Genomic DNA, 27,868 nt, shown 5'->3' with positions numbered 1-27,868 from the left:
CGTGCGCGTTTCGGGCTCCTTTCAAATCGCGCAGAGGGTTACAGCAAGAGGACGGACTGTCCTGTATGTTATTCAATATCGCTATTGAAGGTGTGCTCCGGCGAGCGGGCATCGAAACGAGAGGAACGAACTTCAGCAAGAGTGGCCAACTCCTAGCCTTTGCAGACCTCGACATCACTACTAGAAGCCGTGGGGCGGCAGAGGTAATCTACGCCAGACTAAAAACGGAGGCTAGGAGGATAGGGTTACAAATTAATGCGTTGAAAACCAAATATTTGGTAGGAAGAGGCTCCCCAGAAAGTAACGTTTGCCTCCCACGGATAGTGACTATTGACGGCGATGAACTAGAGGTGGTTGATGAGTTCGTATATTTGGGATCTCTGGTCACCGCCGACAATAATACGAGTAAGGAGATCCAACGACGCATTCAAGCTGGAAATCGAGCCTACTTTTCCCTTCGTAAGCCATTCTGTACGAATTTTCTCCAGAATTCCCGCACAAGATTCCTATGTGAGAAATCCCAGAGACTGTGTTCAATAAGCTACTGTTGGTACGAGCCCAGGCTTACCGTATTCTACCACCTTCTGCAACAATCGACTCTTCAACGACAAGGAAGACTAAGTCGCCCGCTGCCAAATTCTTTGCTCCGCCAAACTGACCTGATCCACGAAAGCACAGTCCTCGAGTACACACAAAAGAGCTTCTGCTTGAACTCCAACGACCGTCTCGTATCAAAGAAGCTAACGTATTCCCTAGCACTGCCGCCTGTAATTCAAGGTTTGGAACTGATAGGTACTGGTTTTATTGGAACTACTTTCACTCGACTAGTCACCAACACACACCGGATTGTACCTCCTACCACCGCTCTAAAATACGCTGCACACCCATAAGCACCTTTACTGGCATGTAACAGAAGATCTTCGACCTGGTTAATTCTAGTATCTCTGATGTAACTCCGAGGAGCTTTGATGCAGCTAAACTCGTTGCTTTAGGTTGGACGGTTAACCCCTTGCGGAACCGGTTAGCACTCCTCGCTTGCAGCGATCGAAAACAGAAATACCGTTTTTGTTTTTAACCTGGGTTAGTTCCAACTTGACCATTGAATAAACAAATATGTTCGAGAGAATAAACAAACGTTTTCGGGTTGTCCGTGTATTGCGTACAGCGGGGTTGAAACTGTGAAAAAACCTAGAGCGAAACCCGACGTCTAAAAAGTTCAACCTAGAGCGAAACTAAGTTCATCCTGAGTGAAAAAACAAACGTTTTGACAGCCGTTCGATTGGAACTAGGGCGAACCTAGGTTGGATCTAAGTAAAAACAAAAACGCTAAAAGACGTCCTCTCCAGGCTCCGACACGATTCCTGAAACTCGTTCGGTTTGCGCGTTCTTGTCCCTGCTGAAGTGGACGGCAGGATTCACCTTTTGCTGGTTCGTCGCGTCCATAAGCTACACTGTGGGAACATCAGTAGCATACATTGGATGTCCCCACAGAACGCAATTCGCCGTTCGCGAAGCTGCTTGATTACTAACGGCAGAGACTGCAACATCTCCGATCCTTTGAGCAATTCGGCGATGAGCGAAACGTCATTCATCGAAGCTGGCACGTCCCACACCAGACGCACTTTTTTTGATTTCCGTGGGTTGACCACCGTGTTAAATAGAAGATAACAGATCGCGCTCTTTTCCTCCTTTGTGATTTTATGCACGTAGCTCTTTTTTCCCTGTATGGACTCATCATTGCGACCAGTATGGTTGATCTATTGTGATATCGCCCGGGTGTTTGTTGTATAACCCGCACTGCATTTATTTTAACTATAATCGCTATTGATTGAGCGATATGCTTATTGAATTTTATGCGTGCTTGTGTGTAATTGGGTACCCTTCCTTCAAAGCTTTTTTCTACTTCACCTGCTTCGTTCCACATGACAGCGCGCAGTCCCCAATTCTCGGGTAATTTTTCAAATAGACCTAAGTGACATTGAGTGATTCTCTTCGTGTCTCCTCCCTTCCGCTTTTAATGCATTTTAACACAGCAGCTTTGCATGAATCAATTGTCGGAGTCACTAGTTAGCTTACTGTTTTGAAAATTTTCTTTTCTATGCAGTTATGTAGCCGTGAAAAGCGGAAGAGAGGAGACGCGAAGAGAATCTTTCATTGTTATTTAGGTCTATTTGAAAAATTACCCGAGAATTATAGCCATCCCTGGCGTGGATAAGCCAGGCCATTTAACTATAAGAGTCATTTTTGCACTGTCAATAGGCCATATCGGGATAATATAGAATTCAGCATGAAGGAAGGGTGATGAAGGGCCTGAGAATAAACCCATGCTAAAGTCACTTTGACATCGAATGGCCTGATTCTACTAAGATTCGAACCCATGACCATTCGCTTGTCAAAGCAGACTCGGTAATCTTGCGGCTAAGCCCCCCCCCCTCACGTAACCCTTCGCCTCGTACTCTGCAATTTTCTGGTGAACGTTTTGTTGGAGTTCTGGATGCTACCCCAGTTTTTTTAGCAGCACTTTCATCCATTAAGTACTGGGCTGATGATCCTTGTTGTTGATTGGTTCAACGGAATGAACGTTGACGAAACTTTCCGCAACAGAAGTACAATTTGCCAGTCCGTAAATGGTCCATCCTAGCTTCGTCCTCACAGCTGTCGGTTGACCAGGTTCGCCCGCGCGGGTTTCCAATGAAATGAACACGTACAAGTTATCTAACTCTATAATCATGCGAGGTTCCTCCAACGCGTGGCTCATCACCGGTAAGTCTTTCAGGTGTGAGTAACGATTGGCGATCTCCTCGTACGGCATGACCTAAGTCGGCAACTTCAACGTTGCCACCGAACGAGCGTTTAAATGGCAGCATTTCTCGGGATCCTTTAGCTCACAGCTTGAGATCGAACTTCTTCTACCGGTTCTCATAGCGTTTCACATTGCCCGTCCAGGTAACGACTAGAGGCATAGTAACACCCTCCGCGCTCAACTCGTTGACGATGCACTCCTCCACAAGCGTAGTGGATGACCCTTCATCCAGAAAAGCGAGCATATCCATCGCATATTTAGTTCCAAAAATAGAGTGTAACCGGTGTTCGCCTTGGCTCCCAACTACGTTACAGCCTAAGTAACAATTCCAAGTTTTATTACGTTTGTATAGTGGTTTTCATGACCAATGTCATAAAACCGGTGACATAAAACTGTGAGCTCCATAACTTTCTGATGACCGCTATAAAACTGCTTTCTGACCAAGTGGCCCACTCCTCAGAATGTTTTCATAACCGCTAAAAGAATCAGGTTATAAGTTCAAGTATCACACTCTGCTGAAAGCAGCAATAAAACCTGTTAAACTTTCACTACTTGACAGCCTTCGACATAATTTAAAAAAGCTTTACGCTTTACGCTCTGGCGAAGGCTAAATAAGTGCGCCAGCTATAACAACTTGAAAATACATCCGTGAGCAGCAAAGTTAAAGTTTTACTGTCAGATTATTCTAATCAATTTGGTTTATAGTGACCATAATAAAATATCCCATAGAATATTTAATCAATTTTGAGCAATTTCGTTGGTTTGCAGCATATGCGCAGGATAAAATTAGCGTGTATCTGAAATTTTGCAATTTTCGAAAACTGGTTACTTTAACAAAATGAAAATATTCAGTTAGTCAATCTCAATTTCTTGCAAAATCATTTTAGTTACTTCCTGTGACAGGAAAACCGATTCATAATAACTTTCTTTCTGCAAAACACTTTGCTTTAACGAATTTATGTTTGCGAGCTAAAACAAAATACTATAATATGGCTTCGCATAAAAAATGATTTTGGTGTTGAACTTTAGCATTCTTCATAATAGCAGCAAAAAAACTGTTTGGTCGGGGTGTTACCGTTTTAATAGCTCTATGAATCTAACAGATTTCTGACGGTTTGACAAGCAACCGCTATAAGATCAATTTTAATTGATGTGCCATTTTGTATTGCTACGCCACACTTATGGTAAGTTTATAGGAGGCGTGGTGCAGCCAACAAGTTTTAACGTGGTAATATAAGCAACCACATTTGCTTAAATTTGCTTTATTAACAGTTTTATTATGGTTTTCTAGCTAGCTATAAGTATGTTTGGACTCGTATCCTCTTGGTATTGCGCAATACCACAATAAAACCAGACATTTGCGTAAACATTTGCGAGCTACTATTGACTTGGTTTTACTTTTCCGAAAAACGGAGCTTCGCATAGACCAAAAGCAGAAAACTCGGAAACTTCCGATACATCCGAATCGGAAACGATGTCGTTCATAAAGTCCGTGAAGACCCGTAGCGGCGTTCCTGTCTTTTCCTGTTTGAACCGGACCCAGTCCAACTTGTAATTAAGCGGTAGTTCTTTCCCTAACCACCAGTTCATTCACTAACATAGGATTACTGAGATTACCCGATAAGTGAGCTGCCACGAGGTGATTTGCTTCACCGTTATCCCAAACCAGATGAACGTTTGAAAATGATCGGCTCTCGGGGCTGGAGCACTGCGTACTTTCAACAGTAGCATCTTCTAGAGCTTTTCGGGTTTTACACTACCTTGCAGGCTGTCTCGGAGCCACTGCAAGTTGTCCAAATTTGAGAAACCACACGCCTGCGTAAAATACTAATAGCTGCTGATGAAGATAGGCCGCAGCTCCGGTTCATCCTTGAAGATGGGTAGATTGTTGGAGAGGGCTTCTCTAGCCGCTATTTGTTCCTTGGACAACGTATTTCGCGTTCTTTTCGACGGTTGCTTAATTTGCGGCAGCCTTTTCGATGGCGACTGCGTCGGTTGTTTACCAGCCAACAGACGGAAGAGCTATTTTCGTTCTTTTCGAGACAGCTTAACTTCCCTCGCGCTTCTTCCTTCTGCATTATTTTTTTCCTCATTCGTCGAATCGTACTTCGGCACTCGACATCTTCATATTCCCTGGCTTCTTCGGAAGAACTGTCATCTTTATATTTTTTCATCGCTTATCCGCAAATTCGGGACACTTTTCACCGAACTTTGCCACCGAATGGGCCTGCTACTTGCTTTTCAGTAACAGTTACGGATGCCTTACCAGTGGTCTGCTTCTTCAGCCAAAATTTGACTTTTTAATCGATGGAAGGTTCAGCTTCATCTGCTTCTCTTTTTCTGGTTCTCTTCTGGTGCCTTCCGAACCTTAATGATAGAGGCTTGCACGTTCAATCGTTTTTCAGAAAAACCAGATCGCCACACTGGAATCTAAGGTTTCGACCGCCGCCTGAATCAGGCACAACACATTCCTTGCCTTCACCAGGCCAACGCTCTTTGATTTTTTGCCGTTACCTATACGCGCGCTGCTGGGCCGCTTGGGTCTCCTTAACTGAATTGACTTCACCACCCGGGTCGCCGTCGAATGATGATTTCTCTGGTGTTTCCCGATCCATCTGTGAGTCGAATTTTCCTGGATTATGCTCATCTGTTAGCGGATCTGCTCTTGCTGCGATGCCATCTCGATAGCCACATAAAAGATTGTGAAAGCGTTTGATTTAGTTATCTGAAGGGTTGATCATCACGATCTTCACGTTTGTCTAGAGTTGTATGGCTTGTACGTTCTGTAGCCCAAACATAATTAACTGGTGCGGTGCGGGTGGAGTGGGGTAGGTTGGTTAATTTGACCGTTAATTTATTTTTAGTTAGACGAATATGCTCGCCATATTTGAGATCTCTAGTCGAGATTTCATCGTACATCTGGCGAAAGCCGGGAGGTTACGGTGTGCCGGTCACGTCGCAAGAATGCCCGATTATGGGTATAAACGTCCTTAAGAAATTATGTTTTGCTACCATATTCATGTCCCTAAAGCTGGCAGTACAAAGTTAGCAGAACATTAGCAGCACCATTCAGTTAATTGATGCTGAATTAACACTAATTAATGCTCCTAACGACTAATTTAATGTTCCATTGTTTCATAGGAAAAACAATGCACTGCTAGCTTTAGACAAAGTTTGCAGGACAATGTTCGGAAATCGCACTTCCGGTGCTGATAGAGCTACCCTAGTATGACCATAATTTAATGTTCATTTAATGCTCCAGGAAAAACATAGTTTCGGTGCACCGGAAGTGCCATTTCCGAACATTGTCCTGCTAACTTTATCTAAAGCTAGCATTGCATTGTTTTTTTTTTATGAAACAATGGAGCATTAAATTCGTCGGTAGGAGCATTAATTAGCATCAATTAATTGAATGTTGCAGCTAATGTTCTGCTAACTTAGTACTACCAGCTTTAGGGGCATACCATATTCGACGTTTCGGTGGTTTTATTCCACCTTTTTCAATGCGTTTTTTTTCGTTTTAGAAGAATGACTTGGATGAATAACTTACAGAGGCTGTACGTTTTGTTGTCTGGTGTATGCGTGTATCTGCTTTATGATCGTCCGTGTAATTTACAAATGACACATTCCGCCGTGACGTTACAACGCTTTGACTCTTCTTTGCACAGTATTTGTATTTCAGCGGGGAAAATCGTTGAGAAAAAACCCCCAAATATTATTATATATTTGGAAAGAGCATAAAATTTCCTATTAAAAGTGAACAAATTAATACCATTTGCTTTACCCAGATTGTTTTGGAAAGCAAAAATGTAGCGTGACTTTACAACGCACCAGAAATTCGTCTTTTGGTTCTTCTGTTGAGTAACATGAAAATTCTGCACCCTTTCAACCCTTTTATCTAAAGACTTTCTTCCATGATTTGATAAGAGATGAATACTGAACAACTTGCCATTTTCAGAATTCCGATAATTAGTGAAGTTAACTTTTAAACAGCTTTTACTTTTGGTGACGTTACAACGCTTTGCTTTACACAGAGGGTCGTAGCTCCGTTGTAATGTCACGAAAAATCTGTTCAGTTAATATTCGTTAATTATCGCTATTGCTGCCTTCTGTACATAAGGGATAATCCAAAAACGTGTTGTTAATTTGTCTTTCACTATTTTGCCTACGCAATTATGGGGTTGTTCACAAATTACGTCGCGCAGTGGGAGGGATTCTAAGAAGACATTAGTAATAGCATCGGAACCTTTAAACATAGCATAATGGTTGCTTCAGAAAAGTTTCTTCATTTAAAAAGCACTTTCTAGTACTATTCGGATATTTGGGTGTCCTCTAGCAGATATAAAAAATATTTTCTCTATTTTAAGTCAGAAATAATTGCTGTCTACAGACAATTTGTAGAAATCTAATTTTAAGAAACGTTGTTGAATACTGAAGGTTTCTATTTCTTACATCAAAAAAGTTATAGAGCCAAACTCTTAGGTACACCCTTCAAAATAGTTTTTTTATCTAGCTCTTTAATAACGCTTCGTATGCCTTGCAAATGTTCTAAGAAATTGGTAATCTAATTAAACTGCACATTTTTGTCGAAGATAGTAGAGCTCTATCTTTTTCCCTTTAGAAGCAATCACTGGCTTTTTTATTTTTACATGTACCCTTACGGGGGTGTATCTCGGGGAAGAGCAGCTATGCGCAGCTAATGTCACTTGTTTTGCGTGAGTTAATTTATGCTGTATTCTACCATGTTCAACTGAGTGTAGAACACTTTGAAAATCTAAAAAAAGTTATTATGAAGGCAATCGTAGGTGAACATGTAGAAATAAAAGAAACAAGGGACAGCTCCTAAAGGGAAAAAGATAGATCTCTACTATCTTCAACGAAACTGTGCAATTTAACTCTATTACCAATTTCTTAGAACATCTAAAAGGCGTACGAAGCGTTCTTAAAGAGATAGATCGAAGAAAAAACTGTTTTTAAGAATGTCCCTAAGAGTTTGGCTCTATAACTTTTTTCATGCAAGAAATGAAAATTTTCAGTGATCAACGAAGTTTCTTAAAATTGGTTTTTCTACAAATTTTCTGTAGACAGTAATCATTTCTGACCTGAAATAGAGAAAATATTTTTTGTATCTGGTTAGGGACACACTAACGTCCGAATGTTTTTTCATCACTAGAAAGTGCTTTTTAAATGAAGAAACTTTTCTGGAGCGACTATTATGCTAAGTTACAAACTTTCATCAAGAGATCTCTGAAGCAAGTGCGTTTTTTTAGAATTCCCTATAGCTCCTTGGAACTGAATCTATTTTGACTGTGAAAGACGCCCTGGTACTCTGCAAGCGGCCATTCGCGTCTGAATGTTGATTTAACCTTGTTTACCTTTGCGCTCGGCATGGAATGCATAAAATTTTTAATAAACTTTAAGTGATATCCCAATCCTTCCTCTTTTCAGAGCCATTGGACCCTTCGTTCTGGTTCTGGTTTCAAAATTCATAAAAACAAGCTGCTAAAAACTGGTATAATTATATACGGAGCATTGCTAAAATGAAGAATTGAAGATGAATTGAAAGTAATTAAAAGTGTCAATGTTTTAATTATCCAGCAGTATAAAAACTTTTCAATGTGTTACCATCAGTCACTTTTTCATGAACATACCACAATATTTTTTGTGAACATCCCTTAATGAGACGGCGATTCGACGTCAGGCACGATTTGTCAATACTGACTGAAATGATTAGAACATGCATTCTGTTGCATTTCCTATAGGAAATGTTGTTCAATTTCAATCTATTTCCAATTTCCATTTAAATTGGCTAACCTTCTACCCTATATTTAAAAGGAAAGTATAAATAAGGCTTCAAAAGCGACCGTCATGTTGAATTAATCGAAGCCCGTTACATTGACGCTATTGATGCATTGAGCGAATCGGAGCTACTTCAACTGAATGCCCGGCTCCACTGCTTCGTAATTGAGTGGGGATCCGCTGTTGAAGGTGACTTTGTCGTACGGACCCTGAATATGCGATTGACAATAAAAATGCAACGCTTTGACATAAAACAAAAAAGGCCGCTTCATGGTATTGTACAGCTCATAAAGGTGTAAATTTATTCCATAATGTAGGCGTTTTGGTCATGAAAATATTTTATGATCACTGTGAATCATCACGGAAAAATAATAATTAAATTCTGTGCCCGGGGTGAAGCCTAATCACGACAGGCACCCCTGTTTGGGATTCCAATTGATGATTTAAATAATAATTTACGCTTTTTTGATCTTACAGAAACCTTGCTTTTTGCTTTTTACAGTCTTTCAACATGATGAATTGAATATAATTTCAAATCAAATTCCCTCGGCTTTTCACGCAGTCATTGGCACTTTTTGGTTATTGTCTTTGGCTGCAACGCAATTGGTCCTGGTCCTGGCAGGATCATGACGATGCGGGTGAAATTCACAGCAGTAGAATAGAAATGTATTTCGTAACAAGAGAGCCATGCCCGCCTAGCGCCGAGTTGATTGTCCAAATTGCAACTAATCAAAACGTTCGCAGCGGTGGATTTTGTCATGGGAATCAATTGTGAAACGAGACATTTTAGCAGTGGAAATGCCATCGTGGAGTTGGATTCATATATTTTTTGTTTCACTGATCACTGAACAGTATGACTGACTGCCTAGCTGACTGCGTACGCAATCGTTTGACCCTTTTGGCACGCAACAGTGTAGTTATTTATTGCAATTTTCCAGTGATTGAGAGTGAATTTGAAGCGCTTTTAGACGTCGCAGGCAGATAGGAATGTTTTAAACTGTAGCGCTCGTTTTGTCTTTCGTTTGCCTACATACATACTGGGATACATTCCACAATTCAGATTCAAACTGGCATCGCGAAAAATGAAAAGGTTATGAGCGTATGCATAGCTATATCCCTACTCTGGCCGAATGATCAAAAACTCAGAGTAGATGAACAATTGCGAACGAAATTGGCTTAACAAAAAAAATGGAGGTTGAACTCACAATATTAGATTTTTTTTTGCACACAGCGAAGTTCAGGAAAGAGTGAAGTTATCCGACTCTGAACCATTGGGTATAAATATATTAGGGGTTTGTTCTGAGAATTTTGATTGAAAGGTGAAAATCAACATGCAAGTTTTCCTTGTGCTTTGAAATTAAATAGAAAGGTTGAAAAAGCTTTTATTACAATTTTGCACTCTATGACCTGTTGTTTGCCAATATGGAAAAGAAACAAACTAGAATGATTGTAATGGAATTTTTAAACAATAAACAATAAGACGAAAACTGGATGTTTTCCCGATGTTTCGACCCTTTGTTGGCGGTTTTTTAAGGGGTACTGTGGTAAAACACATTTTTAATGTTAGTATCACCACAGACTAACAGATGTAACACTGAAGCCTCATTCCATCGTCAATAAAAACGATCATTTCAAATTTTCGCTTAAACTAATAGCGTTGTTGTTTTTGCTTAGATCCAACCTAGGTTCGACCTAGTTTCAATCGAATGGCTGTCAAAACGTTTGTTTTTTCACTCAGGTTGAACTTAGTTTCGCTCTGGGTTGAACTTTTTAGACGTCGAATTCGCTCTGGGTTTTTTTTCACAGTTTCAACACCGCTGTAAGCAATACACGGACAACCTAAAAATGTTTGTTTATTTTCCCGAAAATGTTTGTTTATTCAGTGGTCAAACTGGAACTAACCCAGGTTAAAAAACAAAAACGGTATAAGACTCAAACAACAGTCGGTGCGCTAGAACGCCGCTCACCTGCGTTGGCGCTGTTGTCAAATAATACACAAGTAAATTTATAGCATTACTAAATTTATAGGTAGTCTGCGTAGCGCGAAGACTGCACCAGGTGATGCTAGTATTTTTCCAAGTTTTAGGGATGTCATGGAAACGATGTTTTGTTAGAAAATTTGATCAAAGTGTTACGTTTGTTAGTCTGTGGTATTACGTTGCTTACATTTGAAGCCGTTGCTTACATATCGTTCACGTGTTTTGTTCTACTATGAAGGATGTACTTGTAACGGTTATAAAGGGTAGTACTTGGTGCATAAGCTTGAGGCCGGAGTGAAATTTTGTTTGCATTATCAATCATAATAAATCTTTTAAACATTAATCAAATTCTCTTACTTTAAATATTAAAAAAAACTTGTTCCTGCTTTGTAACTATACTGCGGACACTAAGCGCTTCTTTTTAAACTGCCATTAAACAAATTTACTAACTAAACTAAAGCTTACAATAAAAAATTATTTTACCACAGTACCTCTTGAAAAAGCCACCAACAAATTATCGAAACTTTAGATTTCTCCGGAGACTGTTCTGCCGCATATTAATATTTAGTCTATTAATTTTTTGAGGTTCATATTTTTTTTAACCCTAGAGCGGTCGCGTTAAAAAAAGTTACGTAAGCGGTCGCGTCGTGTACTGAGTACACGGCGAATAATACTGCCTATATTTCAGGACTGACATGAGATAGAAGGTTGCGGTTTTCGACAAAGTTGTTTATCTATTTAAGACGCATCTGGAAACGAACAATAAAGTTTGAAAACTGATCCGCTAGATGGCGCAAATGACAACCAAAACAAATGATTCTAGAATCTCGATGCTAGATTCTCTAAAATCTCAGGACTGAGAAGAGATAGCAGCTTGCTGTCTTTGGCAAAGTTGTTTATCTGGACGAGGTCAATCTGACTGCGGACAATAAAATTCGGAACTGATACGATAGATGGCGCTTATAACAAGCATATTGATTTTTTTTGGAATATCTCAGAGTCGTGACGAGATAGAATGTTATTGTGTTCTACAAAGTTATTTGTTCGAACAAAACACATTTGGTAATGCATAACAAAGTTTGAAACTGTCTCACTAGGTGGCGCACGTGGTCAAATTATAATCTTATGATGATATCTCATGACCATGATACGATAGAAGGTTGCGGTTTTTGACAAAGTTGTGTGTCTAGACAAGACGAATTCGAAAATGTTGGGTTAAATTCGAAACTGTCCCGCTAGATGTCGCAGTTGGTAAAATCATATTTCTTTTTGTGATATCTCAGCTTATGTCGAATAAACGGTAAAATGGCTTATCTGGTCTGGAAGAGAACACCAAAATGTTTGCAAATAGTATTCTTTTGGCGATTTTCCCAAAACAGAGTTTGTGAATCATCGACAGTGTTGACAAACTGAATAATGCACATATCTCACCTAGAGATACATGATACTTATTCAACTTACCCAAGGAGCACACTTACGATACTTTTATTTATACCAATTTATTAATGACTCACATTCGTTGTATAACAATCAGTTGTACAGTTTTATAATGAGTATGTTATTAAGGAACTTTGCTATGGTATGTTGAGGTAATGCTTTAAACATTAGAATGTTAGAATTATGTTGACACTTACCATAAAACAATACAAAACGAGCATTTGTTTGTTTTATTTCCTGCTATGATAATGAGAATGAAAAATGTGCATTAGATTCCTAACAATCCCGTAATATTCTTATTACGGTCACTTATATCATACAGGAAATAACACACACGTAATACAAGGAAAGAGTAAAGAATTCGAGCCCAATGAAAAAAGTAAGCTGTATACAAATGAGTATCAAGAGAGTGCACTTCAGTCGTGTTGTCGCGTTAGCAAAACAAATAGCTTTGGTTCTATCATCACGCACACGTTAATAATTGCAAGCATCAACGTTGCCATTAAGCCTGCCCGTCATGTTTGCTCCGGGCTACGATGCTGGCCCAACAAGCCAGTCGTCGTATGTTCGAGTCTCGACTGGGCGGTGCCGCTTCAGAGTTAATAGGATCTTTGCACTAGCCCAGTGATTTTTCTGTACTCTAATAACCGGCAGCGAAGTATTTCGATAAAGAAGGGTCAAGTTCTGAAGCACGTTTATACCCATGCATGGTTTTGCTTTGCTAATAAATCTAGATTTCACCAGATTTTTTTATTGCATGCCAGACAAAGTTCAAAATCTTCCAGATATTTAGTAATGTCCCAGATTTTTACTAGATTTCTGTTTCTCCGTTCTGCAAAGGAGTCATCACTCCTAATTTTAGACAACATTTTATATCTACGTTGAACACAACTGGCAAGACATTTCCCGAAAAAGTCCTCCCCATCGGTCAAATTGATCGCCAGATTTTGGCCAGACATTTATTCGTGTTTACCAGATTTTCGAATAAACCTATTAGCGACCCTGGGAAGAATAGGGACTCAAACACTCTAAAATATTTTTGAAGAATGTTTCCGTCACATTCCGGCAGCACGGGTTTCCAGGAATCTTTTCCTGGTGATATTTCTATATAGACGATGTAGACGACGAAATTGCTTCGTCAAAAGCATTTTGATCAGTCTGTGCTCTTCATCTTGTCTTTTGATAAAAGTTGAAGCAATACGTATCAATTGCTTCTGTCAGGGAACCATAAAAATAGCTGTTGATTGGCTGGAATTGACAACGCAATCAATGATAAAAGGACAACGATGCGTTATCTAACGTGTTTTGACTACAGAAACCACTTTGTAGCGAACAGCAGTGTTCTATGTCATCATGGTTCCGCAATATTCCGAAAATAATTTGATTTTCTCATCATCTCCACCTACTACTGACTTAATCCCGAATTTTATTTACCATCATCGGAAGTATCTTGACCTGATAAACAACTTTGTCGAAAACATCAACCTTCTATCTCGTCATGGTTCGGAAATATCGCCAAATGAATTAAATTTCACCGTACACTCCATCTAGCGGACTAGTTCCAAACTTCAGAGTTCGTTACCAAATGCGTCTCGGGTTTACAAACAACTTTGTAGTAAATAGCAACCTTCTAGCTCATTACGGTTCTAAAATATTCCAAAATGAATTTAATTTCTTCATTATTAGCGCTATCTAGCGAATCAGTTCCGAACTTTGTTGTATATCACCGGATGTGTCTTAACTAGATAAGCAACTTTGTCGAAAGTCGCAGCCTTCTATCTCTTCACAAACTTGAGCTATTGCCCGCCGTGTACTCAGTACACGACGCGACCGCTTGTGTAACTTTTTTCATTTCAAAAAAGTTACGTTAGTGGTCGCGCTGGTGTACTGAGTACACGCGCGCAGACACGCCATTTTCACAAGCATCTTTCGACCACTTCTTTCATTTCTTTTTGCTATATTTTGGCATCATTAGAAAGAGGAAGAGTAGATCTTCGAATACAACCAAAACCTGGTGTGATTTGATTAAAATTTCGATGATTTTTTCGCGGTTTTCGAAAACGCGTGTACTCAGTACACTAGCGCGACCGCTCTAGGGTTAACATTGCCAGATTTAAGTAATAATTTGGGTTTTAATTTAAGGCAAAAATTGGCATTTAAGACAAAAATTGGTTTTGAATGCTGCAATAAGAGTACAATAAAACTCACATTGATGCTTGGGTAGTTATTCACTCGGTAACTGGCTCTAGTTACTCTGGAAAGTGTTTGAGTCAGCCACGTAGCCAAGGAGGGGGGGGGGGGGGGGGGGCTGGGGGCTTTGCCCCCCCCCCTGAACTATTTTGGCTTACATTTAAAAAAAAATTTCAATGCAGAATAACAATACAGGGATACCTCGATATAAGACAATTTATAATTTCTAAAAGTTGTCTTATATCGAAATTGTCTTATATCGAAACATGGTTTTTTCAAAAAAAAATTGCATTAGCGGTCGCCAGTTTTGCTCTGTGTTATGTGTTTACGGTTTTCGAACTATTTATTATTGTTTAAACTATTAGTTTTTTAGTATTTTTGGGGTTATTTTGAAATAATGAACATCTTCATGGCACCGATTTCAGAATGGAAAATCAGCTCTGGTATTGTTAACAGCTATCTCAAAGGGATTTATTTCGATGTAAGACAAAATTGTCTTAAATCGAATTGTCTTATATCGAGGTTGTTTTATAACGAGGCTGTCTTATATCGAGGTATACCTGTACACCAGCTAAAACTGAAGCACAAGTATATTTTTGATGAGTGCACCTTTGAATAATACATCGTTTTGTATCTCTCATACACACTTCGAAAAAATCTTGTAATTTTACGTTTTCTGACATGCACATAAATGAAACATCGCAAATCATATAAAATTACGTGTTATTTCACTTAGAGGCTTGTTTATTACGTTTGGATTGATGTAAAAATACAGCTTTAAACACGGTTTAGGCTGTTTACGTTTTATTCAATGGAAAAATACATCGAATATCAGTTTACGTTGCGTGTGAGATTCATTTTTTCGTTCTGTATAGTCTTTGAAAATGTTCAACTATGTAGGTCTTCGTTACTCGGAACATTCGGTATGGACAAAGGGGACCAAATAAGGACATGGAATGGAGACTTGGTACCTGGAACTGCAAATCGCTAAATTTTGTTGGTAGCGACAGGGTGCTGCCCGACCAGTTATAACCCTGAAAATTTGGCATCGTGGCACTGCAGGAGATCTGTCGTAAAGGCGAGAAAGTGTGGAGGATCCGTGGCAGCAAAGCCCAATTTTTCCAGAGCGGTGGAACGACTAAAGAGCTGGGAACGGGCTTCGTAATGTTGGGTAAATTGCAGGATCACGCAATGGACTGGAAAGCGATCAATGAATCAATGAGAGGATGTGCGTGTTTAGGATAAAAGGCCGTTTCTTCAACTGCACCATCAGAAACGTATATTGGCCACAGGAAGGTAGACCCGATGATGAGAAGGAAGCGTTTTATGCCCAGCTGGCGGCAACGTACGACAGCTACTCACGACAAGATATCCAGATCGCCATCAGGGATATGAACGCCTAGGTTGGCAGGGAAGCAATACATAGTCCGGTGATCGGGCCCCATAGCCTGTTCCCGATCTGGAAGAGATCCGCCGAGAAATTCGTCAGCTGAAGAATAGGACTACCGGTCTGATTAGCGCTTTGTACATCGTCAGCTTTGAGCGGCGCATGCTTCTTGATCGAAGCATCTTGCGGAGGGAAAAGTAAGCTCGATGCGAGAGTACTAGAAGCTATGCAGTCTTTAAAAATCCTGTAAAACATTCTTCTCAACGGCAAACTAATTAGCAGAAATCATAGAAATCATATTGTACGCAAACTTTTCAAAACCATTAGAAAGTTACTTGTGTTACATGAATACTTAGTTAAATTAATTAATTAATTAATTCGGAAGAAAATTCTGTAACATAAGCATTAAATATATTGCTTAAATAAATGGTTTTCTGCATAATAACTTGGCCTTTCTCCAGTGGCGAGTGAACCTCTTAGGTTTGAAACTTCTCTAATAAAAAAATTGCTTTGCTTTTGAGCTTTTGAGAAAACAACAATCAAAATACAGCTTACAAGAAGTTTTGTTGGAAATGTGCTGGAAAAAATATACCCGAAAAAGTTTTTTTAAGTGTTTTAGGATTGATTTTTTGTGTATCAAATAAAACAGAAAAAGGCAGTAAAATGCATGTAACCTTAGTTTTGGACCACTATTTTATAACACAGACAAATTTTATTTTCTCTCAATTTCGCTATAACGCTTTTTTTTTGTTTCAAGCCAGAGCCAGAGAAAAAAGAAAAAGCAGACAAAATTTTATTTTTTCAGGCATCTATTTTTCTTCTTTTTCATTTTTCTCTGGCTGTGTTTCGTTTAGAAACCTGAAAAGTTATAGAAGTCTTTGCCAAGCTTCTACCAACAAAATAAAAAACCCGAATTAATCCACCTAGCGGTGTGACCTAGCCTTTCTACTCCCGCAATAATTATTTTTTATTTTCCTAGGAACATCTATAATTAACTTGACTATATTTTTAAATATCCGTTCCGTTCCTTATTATTCAAAATTCTTATATCTGAAAAAAAAGGTAATATCTTAATCTGAAAAAATAACTGAGTAGAGCATTAGATATGAAAACGAAATAGTGAAATTGGACAATAAACAATAAGACGAAAATTTGATGTTTCCCGACGTTTCGATACTTTATTGGCAGTTTTTCAACTGCCTGTAGTAATATATATTTTTAATATTAGTTTTTAAACATGCTTCAGATTGTATTGAAACAAAAACAATTGCATGAATTTCAGTTATTTATTACAGAATTCAAAATCTTTTCTTACACAAATATAGCATTTTCCTCATACTTTTGAGACAAAAAAGGGATAAAATTATTTGTCACGATTTCGAAGGAATTCTCGAACTTTTCCTGTAATATGGCTCATTAGGCGGCGAACACTTTCTTCGTTCATCGTTTTGGTTATTTTATTCCAACAGGTCTTCATCTGATTGATATCTTTGACATTTTTTCCCTTTACCTTGAGTCTCCTCTTCATGATTGCCCAGTATTCCTCAATTGGGCGGAACTGGGGGTAATTGAGTGGGTTAAGGTCTTGCAACAAGTTGGACCCCTTTCTCTGCATACCATTATTGAACGACTTTGCTGTAATGACAGCTTTCCCAACACTGACCAAAACATCACGGGATGGTGGTGGAATCGAATGCACGGCAAAATTCGTTTTTGGAAACACACCTTTTGGTACAGTTCCGACGTCATTGTCTTATTTGTAACGAAAACTTTCGTTTTTCTGCCACAGCTGAAAATGCTCTGCCAAATCATAATTTTTCGTGCAAATTTGTCGGCAAAAACAAATTAAAATTTGCTTGGAACATCCCCCCGAGCCGTTGCCAAATGAAATGTTTGACCTGGCATTTGCCCGAAGTCAGTCTTGACATAGGTTTCATCGTCCATCAGAAGACACCCGTCGAACTTGATTAGCACCCGATCGTATAGCTTTCGAGCACGGATTTTGGTCACACTATTCTGTTTTATGGTTCGATTTGGCTGTTTGCTACCTCGATATGACTTGATTCCTTTCCGGCGTCGAATTGTCCTCACGGCACTATGGGCAGCACCGAATTTTCTGGCCAAATCACGGTCCGACAGATTGGGATTCCTCTTGATGGTCTTCAAAATCTTACCACGCAGTTTTCGATCGACACTTCCACTCCGATGATTAGCTTGAGGCTTCCGAATTGTCGTCAATGTTTCCTTATACCGTTTGATAGCGCGCCATACGGTATTTCTGGGGAATTCAAATTTTCCAAATAACTGTGCACAATTTTTTCCCTTCTTTCGTCTTTCATGTTTTTTGTTTACAAAATACGGAATGTCAAAAATACATAGGTGAAGCTATCAAAATTTCCGACACGTGGGCACCAAGAACTTCTAAATCCGTTCACGAAGTGCGCCACAATATGAGCAAAAGTTTGTTTCAATTCTAAATGAAGCTTCAAGCAAACTTTACGTGGCTTACATTTGTAGTCGTTGCTTACATATCGTTCACGTGTTTTGTTCTACTTATATCGGCCATAGAGGATAGTAGTTGATGCATAAGTTGGAGACCGGACTGAAATTTTGTTTGCTTTATCAATAATAACAAATCTTTTAAACTTTAATCAAATTTTCTTACTTAAAATATTTAAAAAAACTTCTTCCTATTTTGTAACTATACTGCGGACACTAAGCGCTTCTTCTTAATCTGCCATTTACAGAAGGGTTTCTACATTAACTAACCAAACTAAAACTTACAATCAAAATGCATTTCACCACAGTACCTCTTGGAAAAGCCACCAACAAAGTATCGAAACGTCGAGAAAACAACAAATTTTCGTTTTGATAACTTTCTCCGAGGATTGTTCTGTCACAATGTTTGTTTTTCAATTTTTAATCTTTTGATGGGTTTTGTGGTTCCTGAGTAAGGGCCGAGAAACTCGGGTTTCCTGAATATTTAGGGTATTGTCTCCGGTTGTGAAACACCCACCATGTTTGACGTGTTTACTAGCACTACCAATGTCTCGTCCGATTGTACTCTAGCTTTTGAGAAAACAACAATCAAAATACAATTAACTGGAAGTTTTGTAGCAAACGTGTTCGAAAATAATACCCGAAAAGGTTTTTTTTGAGTGTTCTATAATTAATTTTTTGTGTATCAAATAGAACAGAAAAAGGCAGTAAAATGCATGTAACCTTAGTTTTGAACCTTTCATCACATTTCATCACATGGACGAATTTCATCACATGGACAAATTTTAAGTGAAATAATGGACATAAAAATATTACATAAATTTATATAAACTGACATTCACCCCGGTTGTGTGACAGTTAAGTTATCCGGTTATGAAAAATTCAGAAAATCAATTATTCAATGCTTCAACGATCACAGAGCAATTTCAGCTCAACTAGCAAAACGGTTTGACTCGATTATTTTTGATTGGAATGAAATTTTCCTGATGTGTTGAATACCACGCAAGAATTCATTTTCCATTAAACTTGATTTTTTTCGTCAAGAGTAACTTTTCAAACGGGTGTATTCAGAAATTAGATTACTTTTTTTCAAAATACCATATCTTGCAAACTACTTATTTGATTAAAATGACGTCAAAGGAAAAGTTGCAAGAAATTAAGTGTATTTTCAAACCCAAAATCTTAAAATGTCAATTATCTCAAAACCATTCCATCCGATTTGCCTATTATTTTCTTAAAGATAGGTTAAATTATGCCCTAAAATCTGGAAGTGCTCTTAAGACACTGATAAATTACTTTACATTTTTGGTGTTTTCCGTTAATAAATGATTGTAGTATTTTGTTTTCATTTCATATTGCTTCATTTTCCTTTCTTCTTTATGGATTTTCCGAAGTGTTTCACAACCGGGTACATTTTTTTTGGTCAAAAAGCGTCATGCGAAAAATATATGTTGTATTTAGCAAAAAGATACGTCAATCTTTCAAATGCTTTAAAAAGATTCGAAATTGGATAATCCGATCAAAGGTTATGACCAAAATACAAACCCCGTTTCACAACCGGGGACATTCCCCTATCTAATTCGAAAATTCTAATTCATATCTCATGAACCTCTACGATGTTTAGTTTCGTTTGGCAAACAGTTTCTTATGAAAATTTTTAATATTCTTAGCATATTCCGTAGGCCGTTTCTTATTACTCTCCGGAAAAAGAAGCAAAAACGGGAAAATGAGACAGAAGGAGAGAAAACGGAAAAGAGCAGGGGGAAATCGTAACAAAAACTGGTCAAAGGGAATAGAAAAGAAGGAAACCCACAAGAGAGAAAATGAAGAAAAATTGCCATGAAATAAAAAGAAAAAAAAAACATGACATAATAAGAGTGAAACCGGGACACAAACAGAAAAAAAATGTAAAAAAAGAAAACTGGAAAAAAGCGAAAAACGTGGCAAAAAAGAAAAGACTGGACAGAAATAGAGGATAATCGAAAAGAAAAGAAGTTAAATGAATAAGGCAAGGTATAAAGATAAAGAAAACAAGGACGAACTGAACAGGAAAAGAGAAAAAAACTGGAAAAAGAAGAAAAAACAACATTGAAAAGCAGGAATAGAAAAACGAAGAATACAGGAGCGGAAAATGGAGATGGCAGTACAGAAAAAAGAGGACAGAAATAGACAAAAGAAAATCAATACTTATATAGAAATAAGACCATTACAAATATTTAAAAAAGTTTTTGTACCTCCGGTGTCCCTCGCTGCAGGGGGAGAGCGAAATAAAACAAACAGAATTTTTTAATCGCGCAAAAAAAAAAATGGATTTTAGGCATTTTTACTTAAAATTTAAACGTGAAAACCAAATCTATTCTTGCTTTTAATAAATATGTTGTTATTTTTCATGCAAAAATCTACGAACAAAAAGACAAAACCGAAAGAAAATTTTTTTGGCCGAGTTTCGGAAATTCCACTGTTTGAAATTCCATTTCTACTTCGTGCTAGAAGCGTTAATTCAATTCGTACACTCATTCTTCGAGTTTTTCAGGCTGTAGAGCTCACAGACAAATGATTTCATAAAAAAATTTAACTCATATCCTACAAATTATTTTTTGCCCCCCGATTTTTCAAGCCAATTTCCAAGGGGGAGGGGGGTGACAAAAACTTTGAAAATGATTTGAAATGGCCTAAACAAAATGGAGAAAACATGGTAGACAAACGAGATAAACCGAAAAAGAAACAGAACTTTATAGTAAACAAGGTGAAGTAGGACATAATAAGAGAAAGAACGGAAATAATTTTTTTTATTATGGTCACTTTAACAGCTTGGGCCATTCGTGATTTCTGCGTGGTTGGGATTTGAACCCGGGTTCTCGGCGTGAAAGGCGTGAAAGTTAACCACTACACCAGGATTGACCCCAATAATCGCCTCGATTCTGCATTTCGATCAGGTTTTTTCCGATCAGAAACGTCCCGATCGACGTGCGTTATAGCATACGATGTATTCCGATCGAAGCGCAGTTTCTGATCGGATCCGGCTCCGATCGATATGTAGAGTAGAGGGGAATATAAATTATAATATGTATAATATGTAATAAAAATATTAAAGCCGGGACCGGATGGGAGAAAAAAGGCAAAAAACCGGAGAACGAAAGATAAAAATTGACAGAGAAGTGAAGAGATTATTTTCCTCTTTATCGACACAAGAAAAGGGAAACTGAGCAGAAAACAAAAGAAAAAAAAGAATAGTGAAGAAGAACCGATAGAGAGGACGGGAAAAAGACGTCGAACGCATGTAAAAGGAAAAAATGGGTAAGAAACGGGCTAGAAAAAAGAAAAAGAAAAACAAGAAAAAAGTAAAGTGGATGAAGAAAAAACAAAACACGCGAAGCAAATAATGAAATCTACCAAACACAGAATAAACGTTGCAGAAAATAAAGAAAAACGAGGCGTTAAAAAGAGAACAAACTGAAATAATAAAAAGAGGATAAACGAAATACGAGGAAAAAGGAGATAAAGTGTTTTAAAAAGACGGAAAATTAAAACGAAAAAGGGGGTAGAAAAAACATGGAAAACTGGAAGGAAAGAAAAAAATAAAGAAATGGGTGAAAAGAAGAGGAAGAATATGACTGAAAATAAGAAAAAATTGTAGAATAAACAAAGTTAACGGAACAATATTACAGGAAACACTAGCAGGAAAAGGAAAACGGAAGGAAAATGAATCAGAGTGAAAGCAAAACCCAAGAAATTGGCACAAACGCGGAGAAAAAAGGAAAAACGAGACTGGAACAGAGAAAAGCCAGAACAGACAAGAGGTAGAATATGTGAGAGAATAAGACGAAAAATGTCGATCCTAATTTCAAGTAAAACTTCGTGTTTCGTGTCTATGTCCGGTTTGAAGTAAAACTTCCAGTTTAAATTAATCCAAATTAAAGTCTAATTTAATGTTCTATGTCAAGTCTGATTTCAAAAGCATATGCGTGTCCGATTTTGAGCCCTATTCTAATTTAATTCCAATTTTCCGTATATTTGAATCTATCGAGATACGATGCTGGTATAACCAGCCAGTCGTCATATGGTCGAATCTCGGCTAGGTAGTGCCGCTATAGATAGAGTCAGTAAGATTGTTGCACCAGCGCCGTAACTGGCCTGTACTATGACAGCCGGCTGCGAAGTCTGTCGATAAAGAAAAGAAAAGTCTTTGAAAAACGTTTAACCCTCTAACGGGTAAGACCGTCTGTAGACGGCCTTCGCTTTTGGAGCTCCAGAGCCGCATAAGAAATTTGTTTTTAATTGGCAATATGCAAAATGTGTTCTGAACAGATTTCTTGACATTTTGATACTAATATCATAACAATCTGACCATGTATTCAAAAGTTATTATCTTTCAAAAACAAAAATTCCGAAAAATTCCGAAAATAATTAATGCGCGAATTTTCCCTTTTTACTTTTGAAGGAAAAGGACATCTAGAACAAAATGATTGACCTAAAAAGTTTTTCTATGAGTAAATTTCATGCATTATTTTAATTTTGTAATATATCTGAATTGAAAAAATATCTGAGCAGAGCGTTAGACATGAAAAAGGAAAAAGAGAAATTGGACTTTTTCTTACCTGGCGCTCCTCCAGATAATTATTTTTGCATGAAAATCAGAACTTAAAGTTTTTTGGTGTGTACTTTTATGATAAAATAGTCATTAGCTTGATCGCATCGTTTTTACGGTGTTGCCCGTTAGAGGGTTAAGCCCCAAGGGTAAATTAATTCCAATTTTAAAATCAATTTTAAGTCAAATTTGAACTCTGATTTCAAATCCTATTTTATATACAATTTCAAATCCAATTTCAAGCAAAATTTCAGGTCCAATTTCTAAGTCCGATTTCATGTCTAACTCCAATAAAAATTTCCAGAATAATCTACCGTGAACGCAGGTAATACCGATCAGTTTCTAATTCCGATCACTCAATCAAACAATCAAAGTAGGGTTTTCAAAGATTGAATTAAAATTCACAGTTCAAGGGCAAACTTTGAACATGAGGGTTCTCATTAACTATGGTTTTTGATTCAATCTTCTAAAAATCGACTACTTTAGTTGAGTGATTGGAATTCGGAGCTGATCGGAATTTCCCATGTTCATGGTACTCTAAATTACTGTTTAGTTCCAAATGTAATTTAAGTCCAAAACTCCGGTTTGAAGTCCAATTTCAACTCTAATTTCTAGTCCAATTTCAACTTTGATTTTAAATCAAATTGAAGTTTTGAACTTAATCGGCCGGTATTTATGTGATAAGTAATAATAGAATCGCCATCCTAGGATTACCTGCGGTATTTTTCCAGGCTAAAACATTTTTCCAAAAGGTCGGGTGTCCCACCTTTTTTGTTTATGTCCGGGTTCGCTACTGCTCATTAGCTAATCACGTGGAATTTCTCTGGTCTGGTAAAATTTCTGATTTCCATCAACCAGCGATGGCGGTTAATTTCACAATCACAATTAAAAAAACCCGCTGCCAGCAAAAGCTAAGTAATAATAAAAAAAACCTTTTTCTTTACAAATGAGCGCACGTTATCCTTGTAGTTACCAGACTGTTACACGTAATTAATGGCTTTGCGTTTTCGGTTCTATTTTCAGAATTCGTCCTGCGTACCGGATCTAAAATGCGACGAAACCCGGCAGCCGCCACCGGCGCCGCCACCACCGCCACCAGCAATGACCCGAACGGTTCCTGGAGGGAACTGACCGAATATCAAATCACAAATTTCGTCAAATAAAAACTCAGTTCGTGATAGTTTTAATAACTGATCCACGTAGAGAACGGAGATTATCAATCTCGGTTGTACAGTACCTAGTAGAAGACCGAACAAAATGTAGAAAGGTTGTATATTAGCAACGCCATTTGGATCTCTCGTGTTGATTCTATTTATAGATTTAATATTTTTAAAGGCAAATAAAACAAATGAAAAGGGGACTGCTCTGCCCAACTCAGTTGAAAGAAATGTCGAATTTTGTGAGCCGGGGAATGTACATTATATTTACGAGCAAAAATGAAATAATTCGTGAACGAGAATTGTCAAGCGGCAATTAATCAAAATGTTAACAGCAGACATGATTTCGTTTTGAGTGATGAAAATGAGGTTGAAGTGGTGCGGCATTTTTTTTTATTTGGAGTAATAGAATGAAAGGAGCAAATTAATCTGTGCTGGAAATTTTTTTGGTTGATAAGTTGAGAGACATTTCAAAATTACTGTTCCATTATAGCGGTTCGGTTGTCGAAAAGTGAAAGGAAGTACGGCTTGATTGGAGCAAACATTTTGCTCGTTTAAATTTATGACCGGCATTGAAGGATGCTGTTCAATTGGAACCAACTCATTTTCCCCGGCCGATGAGGTTTGCTGCTAATTGTCTGTTCTCAATCGATTCGCACTTATAGGATGGGCTGAATAATTTTTATGATTGCGATTGATATTAGAAGATGTCATTTTACTTGTTCAGTAGTGTTTGAGGCGTAGACACAAAACTGAACTAAAATAAAAATCGGTACAGGGGCATCGGTACAAGTTACTTGAAAAGATAAATACTTGGACTGGACTATTATTTGAAAGGCATTTGTATACTAAAATTACCAAGAAGATATAAAAATTTATCCCTAAATCCATTCCGCGGGATTCCAACTTAAGAGTGCTTGATAATTCCCATGAAAATGTACGTGAACTACGGTTTGACAGTTTATTTTTTACGTGATTAACGCGCACTGTGACGGTGTTTCACGCTGTTGCATCATTGGATTTACACGACAAGCGAACATTTCCAGAATGCCATGGGCATTCGGAGTCGTACACCCACCGTGAACATTATTGACATTGATATCCACCTCGTTCCACGTTAATATTTACAGGTATACGTTTACACTTCCAATGAGATGAGATCCTCTGACGGACTTATGGTGAAATTTTATCGCTTTAACGAAAAATTGATGAATTTAATTCATAACTTAAAAACAGAGAATTCATAGTTCCAACCTGGATCACCTCAACGGTTTTATATTCACCAGAGATGCAAAACAACCTTAAAAACTAAATGGAAAAATAAAAAAGATTTTTTTGGAGAAATATTTAGAAGCTAGTTGAGCCCAAATCTTACGATCCGGAAAATATAAGTCTGTTCAGAATTCCGAAAACTGCGGATTCATTCCGTTGGCCAGTCTTTGCGAAGATATTTAATCTTTGTATTAGTTCTTTGAGTTATTATATTGCATAATAAGGCTTGTTCGCGACAAAATCTGGACACCTCAATTTTGCAATAAAAAAAAATTGCTAGAAGTTTAGTTCATGAAACAATTTTATATCATTTATGTGTGTATCGTTAATAATTAAAAGTTGTAGGAAATTAAGTGTATTGTTAGAAAAAATCACTCTAAAAGAAAAAAACTTTTCAAAACTATGATAAAAATTATAAAATGTAAATTATCTCAAAACCATCCCCTCCGATTTGCATAATTTTTTTTAAAGATAGCTTAAATCGAGCCCTAAGAAGAAAAGAAAAAAAAAAAGTTTATATGTGTAAATTTGTACAAAATATGCGTGGAATTTAATTTGGTTTGAGTTTTACAAAATAACATAAAATTTGGATATTTTTGAAAAATTTGTCTAACTTTTAAGTGGCCTTTTAAAAAAAATCCTAAAGAGTGTCTATCGATTGCTGTTCATTAGATTTTAGGGCATAATTTAAGCTATCTTTAAAAAATTAGGCAAATCGGAGAGGATATTTTTGAGATAATTGATATTTCATGATTTTTATCACGATTTTTTTCTTTTTAGATTTTAAATTTGCAATAACTTAAGAACGGCTGGGCCTAAGAAAAAAGTTTATGTGACATAATTTGCTTAAAATGATGCGTAGAATTTGACTTTGTTTGAGTTTGACCAAAAACTGCAGAATTTCGATATTTTTGAAATTTCAGATTTAAAAAAATATATCCGAAATCGTGTCCATCGATAGCTCTTCACCAGATTTTAGGGCTTAATTTTAGCTATCTTTAGAAACAAATAATATGCAAATCGGAGAGGATGGTTTTGAGATAATGACATTTTATAATTTTTATCATGATTTCGAAATTTTTCCTTTCAGTGCATATTTTTTTCTAAAAATACACTTAATTTCCTACAACTTTTCCTTTGACGCCATTTTGATCAAATAAGCAGTTTTCAAGATATGTTTTGAAAAAAATAATCTAATTTCGAATCGTTTTGCTAGTTGAGCTGGAATTGCTCCATATGATATCGCGACAAGCAATCGAGTAGTCGAGTCGAACAGGCAAGTCGAGCAGTCAAATCGAACAGTCTAGTCGAGCAGTTAAATCAAGCTGTTCAGTCAAGAAGTCGGATCGAGCAGTTGAGTCGAGCAGATGAGTCGAGCAGTTGAGTCGAGAAATAGAGTCGAGCAGTTAAATCGTGCAGTCCAGTTGAGCAGTTTAATCGAGCAGTATAGTCGAGCAGTCGAGTCGAGCGGTTGAGTCGAGCAGTTGAGTTGAGTAGTCCAGTCGAGCAGTTGAGTCGAACAGTTAAGTCGAGCTGTTGAAACAAACAGAAGTCAACCAGTTGAGTCGAGCAGTCAAATCAAGCAGTTAAATCAAGCCGTTCAGTCAAGCAGTCCAGCCGAGTAGTTGAGTCGAGCAGTCAAGTTTGGCAGTTGAACCGAGCAGTCGGGTCGAGCATTTAAGTCGAGTAGTCCTGTCGAGCAATTGAATCGAGTTGTCTAGTCGGGCAGTTGAATCGAGTAGTCGAGCAGTCGGTTCAAGCGGTTCAGTCGAGCAGTCAAGTCGAACAGTTGAGTAGAACAGTTCAGTCGAGTAGTCCAGTCGAGCAGTTAAGTCGAACAGTTGAGTCAAGCAGTTGAATCGAGCAGTTAAGTCGAGTTGTCGCATCAAACAGTTAAGTCAAGCAGTTGAGTCTAGCAGTCGGGTCTCGGGTTGAGTGGCTAAGTCGAGCAGTTAAGTCGAGCTGTTGAATCAAGCCGTCGAGTCGAGCAATCAAATCGAGTAGTCTGGTCGAGCAGTTGAATCGAGCAATCGGGTTGAGTACCGTGGACCCCCGTTCGTTTGACCGTTTTTAATCTGAACACTTTTTAATTTGAACCCCGTTGGTTTGCACGATGTGCAAATTAAAATGGTTCAAATGTCATTCTCAATATGACATCATTTGCTTATGCAGACAATGCACATAAACACGATTTGTTTGTACTGATCTAGCGTGTTTAATCTGTTTCACAATGCGTTTTCCCAACGATTATGGTAGAAATCTGATCGGAGAATGAAATATTCGCTGCTTGCAACTGCCAACTGAATCAAACCACCAAAACAATAACAAAGAACAGGGCAGTCAGTTCACACAAGCTCCAGCATATTTAGGGTTACCAGTTGTTCAAATTAAAAGCTAACCCCGTTAGTTTGCATGAGGAATCGTTCAAACGAACGGGGGTCCACTGTAGTTGAGTCGAGCAGTCGATTCGAATAGTCCAATCGAGAAGTGAGTCAAGCAGTTCATTCGAGCAGTCGCGTCGAGCAGTTGAGTCGAGTAGTCCAGTCGAGCAGTAAAATCAAGCAGTGGAGTCGAGCGTCGAATCGAACAGTTGAGTCGAGCAGTCTATTCGAGCAGGTAAATCATGCTGTCCAGTCAAGCAGTCGAATCGAGTAGTCCACTCGAGCAGTTAAATCGAGCTGTTCAGTCAAGCAGTCAAGTCAATCTGTCCAATCAAGCAGTTGAGTCGAACAGTCGACTCGAACAGTTCAGTTAAGC

General features: G+C 38.0%; 1 protein-coding gene across 1 annotated transcript in view; it reads left to right on the top strand.

The window, feature by feature from the left end:
* LOC128735742 (growth hormone secretagogue receptor type 1-like) overlaps window positions 1-23,845 on the top strand; it is a 61,952-nt gene extending 38,107 nt beyond the window's left edge. The window contains exon 7 of the mRNA XM_053830231.1: window positions 23,706-23,845. Within this exon, the coding sequence (XP_053686206.1) occupies window positions 23,706-23,845 (140 nt within the window). The remainder of the gene's footprint in view (window positions 1-23,705) is intronic.
* The last annotated feature ends 4,023 nt before the right edge of the window (window positions 23,846-27,868 follow it).

This window comes from Sabethes cyaneus, chromosome 2, assembly GCF_943734655.1.
Source record: "Sabethes cyaneus chromosome 2, idSabCyanKW18_F2, whole genome shotgun sequence".
In the NCBI taxonomy this organism is placed as follows: domain Eukaryota; kingdom Metazoa; phylum Arthropoda; class Insecta; order Diptera; family Culicidae; genus Sabethes; species Sabethes cyaneus.
Note: the sequence above shows the minus strand (reverse complement) of the source record. Positions and strands in the feature narration are given on the sequence as shown.